At 38.4% G+C, this 15,782-nt stretch overlaps 1 protein-coding gene across 2 annotated transcripts in view; it reads left to right on the top strand.

The window, feature by feature from the left end:
• gpr158a (G protein-coupled receptor 158a) overlaps nt 1–11,043 on the top strand; it is a 58,065-nt gene extending 47,022 nt beyond the window's left edge. Inside the window, exons 8-12 of one of the 2 annotated variants that reach the window (XM_055020948.1) lie at nt 714–852; nt 3,729–3,834; nt 4,807–4,953; nt 5,054–5,137; nt 5,558–11,043. In XM_055020948.1, the coding sequence (XP_054876923.1) occupies nt 714–852; nt 3,729–3,834; nt 4,807–4,953; nt 5,054–5,137; nt 5,558–7,399 (2,318 nt within the window). In that variant the 3' untranslated portion in view covers nt 7,400–11,043. The remainder of the gene's footprint in view (nt 1–713; nt 853–3,728; nt 3,835–4,806; nt 4,954–5,053; nt 5,138–5,557) is intronic. The other variant, XM_055020949.1, reaches the window with a different exon arrangement.
• Nucleotides 11,044–15,782: the final 4,739 nt, after the last annotated feature.

The raw sequence follows: 15,782 nt of genomic DNA, 5'->3' as shown, positions 1-15,782 counted from the left end.
TACTGTGTTTAACTTTTCTCTTCAAATGGAGTCAGTAACATTCAGGCTGATTTTGGAAATAAAATCATAAATCTATCAGGTTTGGTGTTTAGTTGAACCCAAATGCACCCAGAGGGAGCAAATAAAATATAAATTATATTGAAAAATATATTTTTTTATCTTCTCCTTTGCAATTTTCTCATTTTTGGTAATAAAAAAATATTTGAAAAATTAATGAAAATCAGAAACAGAGAAGCAAATACAAAAGATATATATATTTTAAAATATTTTTTTATATCTTTTCTTTACAATTTTCTAAATTTTCTGTGATGAAAAATATTTTTATAAAAAGGTCAGACACAGAAAAGCAGGCATAAGTTATATTTGTATATATATATATATATATATATATATATATATATATATATATATATATATATATATATATATATATATATATATATATATATATATATATATATATATATATATATATATATATATATATATATATGTTATATAATGTTGTCATTTGTCTGTTGCTGATTGTCTTCAGAGTTAAACCTGACCTGTAATGAAGCCGTTTCTGCGTAAATAAAAATCAGAGCTGCAACCAACATTTTTGTTGAGCAAATGGTTTTCCTGTGTATCTGAGGAGGAAATATGTTGAACGTGGAAAGTTGTGGCATTTTTTTAATTTGGCTTGTTGGTCAACATCATTTTTTCTTGAACAGCGGAGTTCCTCTTCCTGCTGTGGGCCGTGTACCTTTGCTACGCCGTGAGGACCGTGCCGTCGGCCTTCCATGAGCCGCGGTACATGGCCATCGCCGTTCACAACGAGCTGGTGCTGTCGGCCATTTTCCACGTCATCAGGTCCGTTCTGCTCCCAAATGTAACCCGCATGTCTCAGTTCATCCAGGATGCAATGGTTGTTTTTTTGTGGATGCTGCGTGGTGTTACAAATAAGCTTTTCCAAAAAAAAAAGATAGCAATTTAATACTTGAAGTAACTGAAGTGCAAACATTTTCAAGTTTTGTGAAGAGTTGACCTGTAGACACAGTGTAAATAAATTACCAGTTACCATTGCTGTCACACTTGCCTCATCTTGAATCAGGAAGTTAATTAGAAGGAGGCTAAGACGATTGTGTAAAACTCAACCGAGTTGCGGTGATTGGTCAGAAAAGACAAAAATACATAGAATATTAAAGAGGCACCATTATGCAAAATTCACATTTTGCTCGATTTTATTTTGCCATTTGTGTCTCAAGTGATTCTAAAAACAGTTAGAGCACTTAAAAAACAACAACACTGTTTTTTTGATGTCTGAAAAATGAGCCGTTTCAAAAACATTCTATGCTCCGTTACCTAGCAACCCCAAGCCCAACCCTGTTACCTAGCAACCCAAGCAGAATTCCAGCACATTTGGTCAGCTACTTTTAACATTGTGTACAATGGGTGATGGAAAAGACAAGAGTTTTGTTGTCGACTTACCATCCAGAAACCACTTGCTGCTTTACGGTTGGTTGTGCAGAAGGCTCAACTTCTGCTTTTCAAAGATGTACGGTTGTATAATAGCGTGTCTGATTGCAGCCATTTTCACGCCTGAGTGCAAACGTTGATTTGGGGGCAGTAGCTTGCATAGTAAAACGGTCTTTAAAGAAACACGCTGTGTAGAAAATTGTGATAACCACTCCTAACTTTAGTTGAACCTCACATTTATGTGTCGTTTTGCTTATCTCATAAAATCGTTAAGCATAACTTCCATGTTTGTTACATGTGACCTGAGAGCGAAGCCTCATGTTGCTGTTTCACAGTGAAGTTCCTCCGTTCTGCACGTCAAATCGCTGCACAAAGATGTTATAAATGAACTGACATCACCGCAGCTATTCTTAGCCCCTAGCTTAGAGATCAGCTCCATCACATTACTTACTAATGAAGAGCGCCACTGTGATTTATTTTCTGTGACGGCAATAAAGGGGAAATTATCGGCAGACATATTTTAGCTCTAAATAAACATTTATTCATCTTGAATGTTTTGCTATTCATAGGTTTTCAAAGAAATGTTGAGTTTTGGAGGCTTTTGAACTCCGTATAAATACTTTGTCATTATAATTGAAACCTTTTTTGTTTATTTACATTTACTCTGTTACATTTACTTGAGTAACATTTTAGAAAAAAATTACTTTTAGGAATATTTTTACTATCCTATACTTTTAGCTGAGTAAGATTGTAACCTTAATATTTAACAGGTTAGTTGTATCTCTCTCTGCGCTGTACAATGGCTGCTGGAAAAGCCAAGTGTTTTGCTTACCATCCAGAAACAACTTGTCACATAAATGGTTGTATAATTAAACATCTGTTGGCAGCCATTTTAATGTGCAAGTCTAAACGTTGACCTAGGAGGGGGCGTGGCCAGCAGCAGGTTATTTGGATTTAAAGTGACAAAACGCCCTAAAATCTCTCATCTAAGAACAAGTTTGTGCAAAAAACGTAATGAACATGTTTTGTGCATCTTATAGTTTCTAATCTGAATGTTCATAAAGAACATTCAGATTTTTGAGTCAGAATCTATTGATAAAACCAATAAAACTGTTAAAATATCAATAAAAAGTTGTTTGTTTCAAAATTCAAAAAGTGTTTCTTAAAATTTAAATGTGCTTGACATCTTTCCAGTCCATTAAGATTTTGTGATCGTTTTTGTGTTTTTTTGCAATCAAAATCACAGATATTGTGGAGCCATTTTGGAAATATTTGCGCTGTTGTATGACGTTAAATGTGACTTTTTATTAATCACTGTATTGACATTTAGGCCGAGGCAGCAGTCACTTATGTTTTTGAGAAAATTTGCAGCAAGTTTAGGAAAAGATGTGAATTTTGTGGAACTATGAAAAACTGGACGGACTTCATGATGTAATTTGGAATCTGGAGGGCCACATAAAAAGCTACTGCGGGCCAGATTTGGCCCTCGGGCCTTGAGTTTGACGCATTTGACGTATAAGTCTATCCTAACCTGTTTAAGGCAGTGTAATAGGTCACCTTTTATAAATTAGAGAGTTTCTATTCGTCTCACCAAGCAGCTGCTTGATCCTCAGCGGCCAGGTTTAGATTGTACCCCGGTGTAGGGAATGAACTGACGATTGGGGCTGAGGAGAGACAAAACGCCGGGGCTATATTAAACCCTCGTCTGCACAGAAACTCATCACCAAACATGAAGGAGGACAGACTTCAAAGCTTCCGGGACATTTCACATGCTGGACCTTTGCCTTCATCCGCGCCTTCAAGCTATTACCACAGTAACTGTTCGTTAATTACCCATTTTCTGACTTTAACGAGGCTGCTATATGACATTTGCTTGCATTGTGGCGCCATGCCTTCAAATCCTGATCATTCCTCTCACCGCTGTGGTCCCAGACGCTAATTATCCCACCAAGGCTGTGGGACGCAACAATAGACCAAATCTCATGTCCAGATAAACGTCGCTTCTCTTTTCTGCAAATCATCCTGAAAGTTTTGGAAGAAAATATTCCAGCTGCCAAAGCAATCACCCAAATGGAACGATAATTGAAACAGTGGAACCGACTAGACGGTTTATTCTCTTTTTATACAAAAATAAAGTTATAATACTATGAGATCAGATAAGCATGGTAAAATAAGGAATGTTGTGAAGTTAAACTTTGGTATTTGTTTTCCTGCAGTCTCTGTGTGTTTTTTGTTTGTTTGGCTGTTTAATTTTTTCCGTTTGCGTCCAGGTTCACCCTGGCTCATGAACTCCACCCAGACTGGATGCTGCTGCTGTTCTTCAGCCACACCCACCTGACGGTGACGGTGACTCTGGGTCTGCTGCTCGTTCCCAAGGTGGGCGAACATCAGTTTTCATGCGCCGTACCTGAAACTGAGACGCATTTTATTAAACTAACAGGTGAAAAATTCAGAAGAGGAAAGGAAATAACAGCTGGCTTTGAAAACGGTCCTCAGTCAAATTCTCAGTTCTGTCTACTTGGACTAGGCCATTTTGATACAATTTCTGGTTTAATCCGTTCTATATAAAGTCATTGACATGCTGGTAGGTGAACTTAAACCCTTGATTCAAGTTGTTTTAAAAAATGTTCTTAGGAATCAAGTTTATAATTTTATTATATTGTTATAAATTAAGTTGAATGAAGTCCATACAGTGTATATAAAATGTTTTACCCTTTTTATTCCATGTACAAATCACTGAAAAACAAAATTAGGCTTTTTTGACAACAAAAAGTCAAAACTAATTTTCATAAAATAATTTTTAAAAAATCTCAATTTAAATATTTCCTTGCTTGTCTTTTTACGACAATCACTGGAGACACATTCACTGCACTCAGTGATCTCTATTCCATGCACCAATTGGCTGGACCGCCGTTAATTTAGGTCATTTACTGGAAAGTTGGTGAATATTTATGCAATCATTTATTTTATGGATTATTATTTTGTAGAAATACATTTTCTTCTTAATATTGCAGTTTTTAAAAATATTTTTTACTAATTTTGTTGATTATGATTGATTTGTGAAAGCAATAAAAGGAGAAAAACTCTTTTTTTATAGGCATTGTACAAAACTTAAATAAAGCAAATTTGTACGTTTTTTGTGCAAATGAAGTAAATTAATGATAACTGGGTGATACTCAGGCTCTAGATTACTGTTACGTGCTTCCAACATGATTCTTGGTTTGTGCTGAATTTGCATCAACAGGCATTAGTGGAACACAAACACAACTTTTATAGTTTACAAGGACTTAAATGTTGTATTGCCAATAAGGCAACGCCTACTTATCAGTTTTAACACATTTTCTCTAGTTTCTGTTCGCTGGGACCCATATGAGGGATGATATCGCCTCCGAGGCCTACGAGGACGAGTTGGACATGGGTCGCTCCGGGTCATACCTCAACAGCAGCATCACTTCAGCATGGAGCGAGCACAGCCTGGACCCCGAGGACATTCGGGTATGAAGTGTTTTCACACGTCTGTTCTTCTCATTTGCATAACCTGGCGTTGCGTTTGAATCCTCTGCAAATACTGAGCCATGGCAGTTTTTTATTGCAGACACCAGAAGAAATGGGCCATCTCAGTTCTATTAATGGCTGTGGCGTAAGGTCTTGCGACAGCCTTTGGGAAAAACGTACCAACGTGAGCTGAGATATCTGTTTGTCTGTTAGAGCTGAAGAAGTCTCTCTACCAAAAGCTTTGGGTGCCTTTGGAGTATTTTCTTGAGAAAGTGGTTTTATGATCACATCCAGGTTGCTTGGAAACACTTAATGTCTTGGATGAAGATACAGATGGAGCCAGTCAAGGACCCGGGATTAGAGGCTGTTTCAGACCTAACACTAAAACACGTTGTTTCCTTATTTGATGCTGTCCAGAATAGTCCTGTCTTTGCTTTTCTTTCAGCACGCATGTGATTTTTGAGTAGTGCGTCATTTAGCAGATGTTTGTTGCCATCTGTCATGGAGTTGCATGGTCTAAGTGGAGTAGATTGTGTGTTTTATCGTCTAAATGCCTCTCAACAAAGATTCACCAATCTGCTTTTCTGTTCTTATTCATTTTTAGGAGGAGCTGAAGAAGTTATACTCCCAGCTGGAGATTTACAAAAGGAAGAAGATGCTAGCGAACAACCCACACCTGCAGAAGAAGCGAAGCTCCAAGAAAGGTCTGGGGCGCTCGCTGATGAGACGCATCACCGAGATCCCAGAGTCTGTGCATCGGCAGTGCAGCCGGGAAGACAAGGAGGTGGGAGACTACGGGAGCAACCGGAACAGCATCTGCATGCTGAAGAAGAACCCGCTGGATCCCAGTCATCTGGTGAAACCAGCCAAGGAAGAGACGCTAAAGAACAAGGTTTTCTCTCTGAAGAAGTCCCACAGCAGCTACGACCATGTCCGTGACCAGAACGAAGACGCTAACAGGGCCGCTGCAGACAAGATGGAGACGGCCACAAATGAAGGGTCGCTACTAGATACGATGATGGGCAAAAAGCTGGTCAAGAAGTCCAGTGAGAACATCAACGCCCCCAGTGAATCTACAGAGTCTGTTCCGTTAGTCTGCAAGTCGGCGAGTGCCCACAATCTAACAGCTGACAAGAAACCGATTCACCCCAGAGCGTCCATGCTGCAGAAGTCTTTGAGTGTCATCGCCAGCGCCAAGGAGAAGACTTTGGGCTTGACTGGGAAGACCCAGAGCTCAGAGGACAGCAATAAGAAGAGTCAGCCAAAGAGCAGAGATACAAAAGCGAATGCAGAGACAGAGAACGACTGTCAGCCAAAGATGATCATCAGCCAATCAGTTGACTACAAGCAAAGTGCAGCCAAAGGCAGGATAATGAAGCAGCCGGTGACCGGCAGCCAGCCTGCAATCTGCTCTGATCCAGTCCGCGGACAGGACCTGTACGATGTCTCTGAAGTGTGTCCATGGGAGCTGGAAGACCTGCCGACTCCATCTGAGAACAAGATCCAGAAGCACGTCTCGATAGCACCGACGGAGTCGACAACGTTTCATGGAGGCAGCACCAAAGGGAGTAAATCCCAGAAGCAGAAGGCCTCTGATCAGTCTCCATCGGGTGGAAGACACTCAAAGGAGATTCAGAGGACGACTTCTGTACGAGCCGAGGTCTGTCCGTGGGAAGAGGGAGGTGAGACACAAACCAGTTTCTCAGAAGGAGCAAGGCAACAAGTGTCCAGTCAGTCAAGGTCAAACAGGCCTCATTCTACGCTAGAAAGCTCCAAAACAAAGCGAGCAGACATTTGTCCGTGGGACTTCGAAGAGCAGCAGAAGGTGACAGAGTTAGCCCGGTCTCCAGATACAATAAAGCAGAAAAAGAGCTCCTCTCCTGTGGACGGACGAGGTAGAAACCCCATTTCAGATGCTCCCAAAGGGGTTACATCTCTGCCCCTACCAACAACGAAAGCCGAAATCTGTCCTTGGGACTACGACAGTGCTGCGGTTTCTCCAAATACAGACAGGACACCCAGTCCGGCACAAGCATCCAAAGCTAAAGAATCGCCCACGATAAGGAAAGGCGGCCCTTCCACCAGGACGGTTGAGAAGGAAAAGTCAAAAGACACTGAGGATGAGAAAAGTTTAACAAAGTCATCAGATAAACGTTTTAGCCAGCAGAAATTGTCAGAGGTCTGTCCGAGGGACGTAGAGGGTCGGCAGGAGGGGCTGCAGGTAGAGACAAGAAAAAGCGCTAATGTTGGAGCAGCCAAACCAAAACAGGCTGAAGTCTGTCCGTGGGATTTTGAGGACGTGTCGAGTAAGACGGGTTCTGATAAAAATGCCCCAGTAGAAAAGCAGAGCAATCCAAATTCAAAAGCTGCGGCTGCGAGTTCTGCTAAAAAGGCCGAGGTTTGCCCCTGGGACTTTGACGAGAGCAAATCAAGCAAGAAGGCATGACACTCAACCTGAATGGACCTCTGAAATTATAGTTATCAATGTATAATTTTTCTTTTTTCAATTGCAAAGAGTTATATATATTACCTTTTACTATTTGTATGGTAACTTGGAAGCAAAATTAACCCAAAAGTTGCCTTCCTTTCTGAGGTTTTGTTCCAGTTTTACACATTTGGAATATGTACAAAACGACAAAACAAAGTCAAGAAGAGCATTCCAGATCACTACAGGGAAATTCCTGGAAATTAAATTGTAGACCAATTATGCAACTGTTACACTTTATGAGCAATGTCAGACATCAGCTTTCTCCATCTCTGCAGTCTTTACTTTCTGTTTCCTGTCTGATGTTTTTTTCACCCACATGTGGCAACGAAGCGATATTACAATGTTGGTTCCAGCTCAGAGTTTTTGTCTTTGTTGTCACATAGATGAGATTTGGGTTGCAGTATAAAACAGGAAGAGTCTGTGAAGTGTGATGTTGGTCTTTGACTTGTATTTCATAAGGATTTGATCCAAAAACGGAAAGGAAAGTAACTCAATAGCACCTTAGCAAACGTCATAAATTCAGAACAGATTATGTCCTTTATGCACATTTTATTCTCTTAATTTCCATATTATATCACTGGCAATCATACACACAGCATATATATATATTTTTAGATCTATTTAATTGTAGTTCTCTGCAGATTAAAATGCTTCCAAGACTGTGGAGATGTACTATTCATGCCTAACTATTAGAATCGTCTTGTATCAGTCTAGAGGGGAAAAAGTGATTTTTGTCTGGATTTTGTGACGGTGATCTGTATTAACAGCATGCACAGCCAGGTGCCGAGTAGCTGGACTCTGCTTGTTTGTCAACTGAGCAGTGCTAATGTTTTAACTAGCATTTTTTCCCATTGGTCCTGTTTTTATATCCCTTAAAAGTTAAAATGGAGAATACAGAAGGAGGTCATTTGCAAGGGTCAATACGACCCGTCACCATTTCCTAGATTATTGGTTTTGGTTGTTTTGTCCCTGACGTTTGTTGCCGTCTACTAAGGGACATTTTGTACCAACTGAGGAGACTTTACACTTTAACCTCCCACAATTTGATGTGATTTAGTATTTTGTCCACCAGAGGTCACTTAGGTTTATTGTAATAAGGATGTTTTCACACCAGATAGCCCCGTAGACGCGGCTCAATTGGGGACCAAACCGGAACATTTACATTTTCAGCAAATGGTCTAAACCCTTTGAAAAACCTGTTCCCCTCCTCTCCTGTGGGGGCACTGCAACAAGAACCACTGAGGTAAAAATGGATGAGCGTCAGATTTTAGTGGATGTTGGATTTCTCTTTTGTTTTTTGATAAAAACTATGAATCGTTTCTCCTGCCAGAGGTAGACTCTCATGTTTGTTTTGATTCTATTTAACCAGAATGCCCTGTGTTGCAGTCCTCTTCCTGGTTTCGGAGCGGTCTCTGGTCTGCTCGGCATTCACACATCCATTCAAACAGCAGAGTTCACCTCAAACGAACCGAGACTGAGGTTTGCAGTGGGACCAGGGTTTGCTTTTCTGATCTGCATCAGAGTTCAGTTACACAAACTCTGATGTTCAGACAAACAAACCAGAGTTTAATTAAAGCGGATTAAACATACCTGGTGTGAATGCACCCTGTCTTATTCACTATCTAGAATCATCTGTCCCAAATTGGATCAGAACCAAAATACTGGTGATAAACTCCAATACCCTGGTACAACGAAATGGGAGTATGAACTGGCAAAGCCGCGAACTGAAGTCAGTCTGACCCGGTTTTGTTTGGGAATCCAGCATGGCTCTTTATGTTGCACCCAATGTGTTTGTAGATGCGGCTTAATGAATTATTCATGAGGTTCGGCCATATTTCTGACTGTTGTCGTCAAAATGCTTAAACAGCAATGCAAGGAATAAATTGTGTGTTTTTGGGTAAAATAAAAAATCAATTAAAAAAATAAGGAAGAAGAAGCAGCAGCATTTTGGGTCAGAGTTTGAAATGGGAGTTGGTCCGATGTTTGTGATACCACCATGTATGTGGATGAAACTTCATAAATCCACCATAAAGAGGTGAAGCAGTAACCTGGAGATCAACACGACACTAAAACTCCTTTCAAATTTTAAAGTAAATAAATAAAACGAGTAGGCGAATGGATTTACACATAAAACAAGACGCATTTTTTTTTGGTTGCATCTTGGGATTTATTGGGAGTTTTGCTCATCTGATTTTATTAGATAATCCAAAAAAAATCACTTTTCATTGTTAACCAGGGTTTTAAAAAAAACCCTTTTTAAAAAACAAGAATCTTTTAATTTGGACCAAGCAGAAGCTAGCAGTCACATCTCTGTGAAAGTTTGTATCAGTTTGAATGATTGTTGGTGCTTTTTAATTTTCCAATTCTGTTGCTTCAACTGATCTGAAAATGTTTAACATACACTGAAAAACAGAAATGGGTGATCCAGCTTGAATAAAACTGAGTAAATTTGTTACAAGTAATTAAGTTGTCATGTTAAACAAACTTAACTAAATTCAGTTTGACCAACTTAATTTGATTAACTAATTCGTTATAAGTTGGAGCTCCATTCTCTTTTTTTAGTGTAATATCTGCTGGGAGGTTTAACAAAAAGGAAAAGTTTGTGGGAGATTTACTGCCATGGGTGACAAATGACCTGCTCCTGTTTATTGTGCTTTAACAGTCTTTTTTTATTATTTTAAAAAGGGACTATTTTAGAAAATTGTACCTCCTCTGATTTGTGTGTAATGAAAATAATAATACTAAATAAAGCAATATAATAATGATAACTTTAAAAAAAAGAGATATTTTTGCTTTCAAATTAATTTTAATCCTCAAATATGAGTAGAAAATACAATGAGTGCAATATCCCATCATGAAACTAAATATCACGTTACAGTGAGCCCAATTTGTTCTTTAATTTGAATAATTTCTGATCGTCAACTTGCTGTTTTATTTTTCTTCTGTCCATTGTGTGTGTGTGTGTGTATTAAACTCTGTGAAGCATTCTGGTGTCTGTTAACTGTCGGTCTCTCTGGAAATGATCTGTATTTTATCGTCATCATCAAGGAATCGGTGCAGGTTTGAACCCGAACCGTCGTCCTGGTGCCATCACAGACAATGCCGTGTCTTGTAGCTTTTCTGTCCACTGATCGTCAACCACGGTGTGTTTCTGTTCGGCCGGCCGCTTTCATTTGAACTGGACTCTTGTGACCGGACGGTGTCACGCTACGACAAGTACTAGCAAATCTACTACTACTACTACTCAATGCTGTAACGTCGTAATTCTTGCTCTTGTGGCTTCTGCATGAATTCAAGAACTTAGTAGGACTGATGTTTCACTGCCCTTGATAGAACAAAAAAAGGAAAAAATGTTATATTTTATGGACTGTTACAAGTTGTATAGTGAGTGACACTGTCCCCGACCCACTGTATTTTGTGCTTGTTATGACTATTGCTCTATGACAAGCTTATAGCATCAATATATGGGTATATTTGGTAGATTTATATTGTGTTATATTGTGTTAGCATGTACATAAAAGATACCTCCTCTGCAATAAATATTTATATGAAAAAAGTGTGTGGCCAAGGTTGTTATAATAAAGAAAACATTGAACTGAAATAAAATCAGTAATTAATGGGGGAGGTATATAAAACGCATTGAACTTATAGATGCAACATTTTTCATTTTTGTGTTTATTAATCTATTTATTTGTGTTTTCTGATAAGTATTAATTACCCAATCAATTTAAACACAGTCTGTAAAGAACTAAAACTATAACTAATTAAAAAAAACAATTCAAATCCAAAAATACTTTACTAATCCCAAAAAGGAAAATAAAATTAAAAACTAATTAAAACTAACCAGACACAAAAATGTCACAACAAAAGAAAAACACAAAACTATTGCAACCCTGGATTTGAAGATTTATACAAAAATCTGTTGAAAAGAACCAACAAATGCAGGATTTGTCTGCTTTTTTTCTCCGACAATTTTCTCTAATCCAGCTGATCCAAGTCGCTCTCATGATGCTTTTATGCCTTGTATACCTTCTCAGGTTTGTTTGCTTTTTGCTTGTGCGGACATGCAGCTGGCCTTTAATGGCGTTGTGCATGGTAACCACAGCTTGGCTACTGTCCTAACAGGCTTTATGGCTCACCGAGGCGACATCACTAAGGAAGAGATAGTCGATGGTGGAAAATGCTGACTTGTTGCAGAACTTCAGAATTACAAACCCAAATGTATTTATTTGTATCTGGAAATCATAAACTGAGTTATTAATTGAAAGTAGTTAGTAATCCCAGAATATAGGCCACAGAAAAACAATGCTGAATGGTAAACACATGAAGCAAACAGGTTAGCATTGATCTCAGCTTGTTGAGCACTTCAGGGACGTTCTGGTTAAATATAAGATCAATGCAGCCTGCAGCAGGGAATGAAATTACAGCAATATCACCAAGGAGATCCTGGGAATAAAATGTGGTACACTCAACTGTTGTGCACTGCAAAAATACAACATTTCACCAAGTATTTTTGGTCTAGTTTCTAGTGCAAATATCTTAAAACAACTGAAACAGTCTAAATTCTACATACAAGTCAATAAGCTCTCAATATTGATTATAAAGTACTGGTACTACACAGAATATTTCACTTTTAACAAGCCATTTTACCTTTGATAAGTGAAATAAACTTTTTACTCAATATTTAGGAATTATTAGCTGAAAACAAGCTCCCATAAGATATAAGTTTATTGCAAATGATGCTAATAATAGTTTATCAATGATGAAGTGTCTGGTGTTGACATGTTGGGGCCCCCCAATAAATCTGCTCAGGGCCCCACAAAGGTTTGGACCGGGCCTGGTGTTGACTCTGCAGGACAGAGGGGTCCAGCAGGACTTATTTTTTCAGCGCAGACAGTGATTGGTGGGTGAATCACGCGGTGATGTGGGCAGTGATGGACAGCGGCTGGAAGGATGAGAGGAAGCCGATCGCTTTGTCCACTGACTCATCCGTCTGCCGAGGCCGGGGGAGAGTCGTGGGAGGCGGGGGAAGACTGAGAGGACGTTTGGCGGTGTGGATCCATGAGTCATGCAGAGGGGAGGGAGATGAAACGGGATGGAGCCAGAAACATGCAGCCAGCACCGTGTGAAGTGTTGGCTGAAATGAGACAGCTACCTCTGGCAAAGAATTTTAAAGAATCAAATATTTTTCTACTGGAATGAAAAAGAATTTTGAATTCTACCATTTTTCACATCATTTTTATTCTGAATTCTGATTTTGAATCTCATTTTCTTTTTTTAGAATTCTGAACTTTTTCTCTGAATTCTGAGAATTCAAACTTTCATAGAAGATTCTGATTTCATTCTCATTATTGTAAAATTTTTGTCAGAATTATTTTTTTCTCTCATTTTAAATTTCATTCTAACTCTTTTTTGCATTATTTTTAAGTTTTCTTCATTATTCTGACATTTTTCTAACAATTCAAATTGCTTTCTCTATGTAGTGAATTCATCTGAAAATTATTACATTTAATCAAAATTCTGATTTTAAATCTCATTCTTTTTTAAGAATTTTTTATGTTTTTCTCATAATTCTAAGGTTTTTCTAAGAATTTTTTTCTCTGTACATAATTTAGTCTCAAAATTCAATATTTTTTCACAGAATTCTGTTTTTTTTTTACAGAATTTTGAAGTTTGTTTCAGAATTCTGGTGTTTTTCTTACAATTTGGAGATATTTTTCTAGGAATTCGACCTTTTTCAAGTCAGGATTCTTTGTTTTTCTGCCTCCTTAAATTTAGAGCAATAGTTAAATTAGGGTAAAATATTAGACCAGCATTTTACTGCAGATAAAAAAGCCTAATTCTTGAGCCTGTAAAGAAAAGAAGCAGTAGCCTTTATGTGACGGCAGGAACCAGAGCAGGTGGTTTAAAGATGAAACCGCTCAGGTGTAAACCGTTCCCTGATGTTTTCTCCAAATCTGTCTGTTATCTGAACGAGCCAGGAAGGCAACGCAACACAAACAGCAACGAGGAGGAGGGATGTGACAGACTGTGGGCTGAACACTTTGTGCAACAATCCTTTACTGAGCAAAGCGTGGTGACAGGAGGGAGAAAAGCAGGTTTTATTCAAACGGCAGTCATAAAAGGCAGCAAGTGGGCACCTGGCGAGCTAAACGTACATAAAACACAGCCAGGATTAAAATCAGACGTGAAAACCAGGCTGAGGCTGGTTGTTTCCAGCAGGCGCAGTAGGTAGTCGACTATGAGACAATGACTCTGCAGGCGAAGTAGCAACCAAAACATTCCCTCCTTTTGTCATGTTTTCTTTTTTTTTTTTTTACTGCAAATGACTGAAATAAATGTATGAAATAAAATGTTTTGGTTTGATTTCTTGCTACAATAAACTGTCTGTCTGTTGCTCAATGTCATTCTTTTAAAAATCTTTCCATATTCGTGACAAACACCACAAGACAATGTTTAAACACATTTTCCGAGGCTTTTATCATTCCAAATGTGACGAGCTCCCGGTTGGCATCTATTCATGCTCAGTGATTGATTGCACCAAATTATAAACCCAAAGGGCTAATAGGCAATTTATCTCAGCGGCAGACAGGAAGGGGGCCATTTCTGGCTCTTCTCTAATGTCGACTGACGAACATAATGGATTTGGCCCAAAATGAGATGTGATATTTCTGGAGATGAACTCCGCAAATATTGGCACATCAGCGCTGATGCTACTGCCAGTGAACCCAGCATGTCAGTCAGTCAGAGACGGCTCTAGAAAGTTTAACATGGGAGTGGCAAGAAGTCTGAATAGAAACTTATTCATTTATTGGACCGGTAGCTGGATTTCCATTACAAATGTTCGCAAAACTGTCAATGTTCTGCTAATGTTGAAACAAATGTTTTAATTTTGGACCTTAATCAAACTGAGTTTACTGGACTGTCAGGTGTGAAAACACTAAAATCCGACAGTATATAACAAAAAAATGTTTTAGGTACATTTATCCTAAGGGTCCTCAAAACAAAGGGTGACCAAACAAATATTTTGATTAAAAGTTGCATCTTTTACTTTTTGCAAGATTATGCAACATCATAGATGCAACCATATGACACACACACAAAATGGCACTGATTATAATTTATTTACAATAACTACTTTCATTTATTTTAAAATATGTATTTAACTGATGTGTAGACCTATCCAGGTTGTCAGTAGCGGTGTTTCCGTTACAAATGTGCGCTAACATCGAAAAAACACAATGTTGCAATTATGGTGTTTCCATTTATTTTTCTTTAAATCACATGGGAATAAGTATGTTCACAAGATAATTCACTAAACTAAACATGCTATTATCTTCCTCCCACTTCCTGTCGTCTTTTTCTTCATTTCTGCCAGTAGTAACATCATGTAGTTGATCACATGACTCTTGTGATGTCAATGGAAAAACGAAAATGTAATTTTATTGACGTATTATAAAAGCTCTGTCATCAGAGTCTCTGCCGCCTCCATCCTCTCTCTGTCTCTCTCGTTCACACACACACACGCACACACACACACCCACACACACAAATAGGAGGCCTGGGGGAAGACTGTCTTATTGTGAGTGGGCTGTACTACAGCAGGAACAAAATGCAAAGCTGGGTCTCTCACAGAAAGGCTCCTTCTCTACTGTCGAGAGACTGAACACATTTATTAATTTATTTTTCGACAGGAACTGAACTCGACCCTCCATGAAATAAAGCTGCAGCTAAAATGATTTTACACTTTAAATATGACGTTAAATCTGTTTTGACGCCAAAGAGAAAAGGAGACAAATCATGTTGCATGAATGGAAACGTAAAGGTTTAGTTTTTAGGAAAGCTGAAACAAAAAAGAGGCACAAAGAAAACGAAGGAATTTATTTATTGTCAAGAAATGAACAGATGAGAGTAATTCAAGTAAATCATGACATGGAATCACGTGACTCTGTGTATTTCAAAGTTGGCGCCACCAGGGGGCGCTGTGGGGCTCAGAAAGTTGGAGGGAAGATGAGAAACATAAAAATAATTGAATCTCGCAAATTTTAATGTTAAAACATTTTATAATTAAAAATCTTAAATAAAATTCATTTTATTCTTTTAATTATATGACAACACAGTCAGAATTCTGAGAAAAAGGAAATTAAAAATTCTGAGATTGAAGACAGAATTTTATTTTTTCTAATCATCTTCCGCACATTTCAAAGTCTTAATAAAAGGTTTGTAAATTCATGCACTGTAGCGTTGATTTTAAGCTGCAGTGACTAAATATGACCAGCAGATGGTGCTGTCGCTCCTTATAATGTCAGTTAATAAATCAAGTCCTGCAGTTTTCTCTTTT

Source organism: Poeciliopsis prolifica, unplaced genomic scaffold (genome assembly GCF_027474105.1).
Source record: "Poeciliopsis prolifica strain line A6 unplaced genomic scaffold, Auburn_PproV2 SCAFFOLD072, whole genome shotgun sequence".
NCBI lineage: Eukaryota > Metazoa > Chordata > Actinopteri > Cyprinodontiformes > Poeciliidae > Poeciliopsis > Poeciliopsis prolifica.
This window is presented reverse-complemented; position numbering and strand designations above follow the sequence as displayed.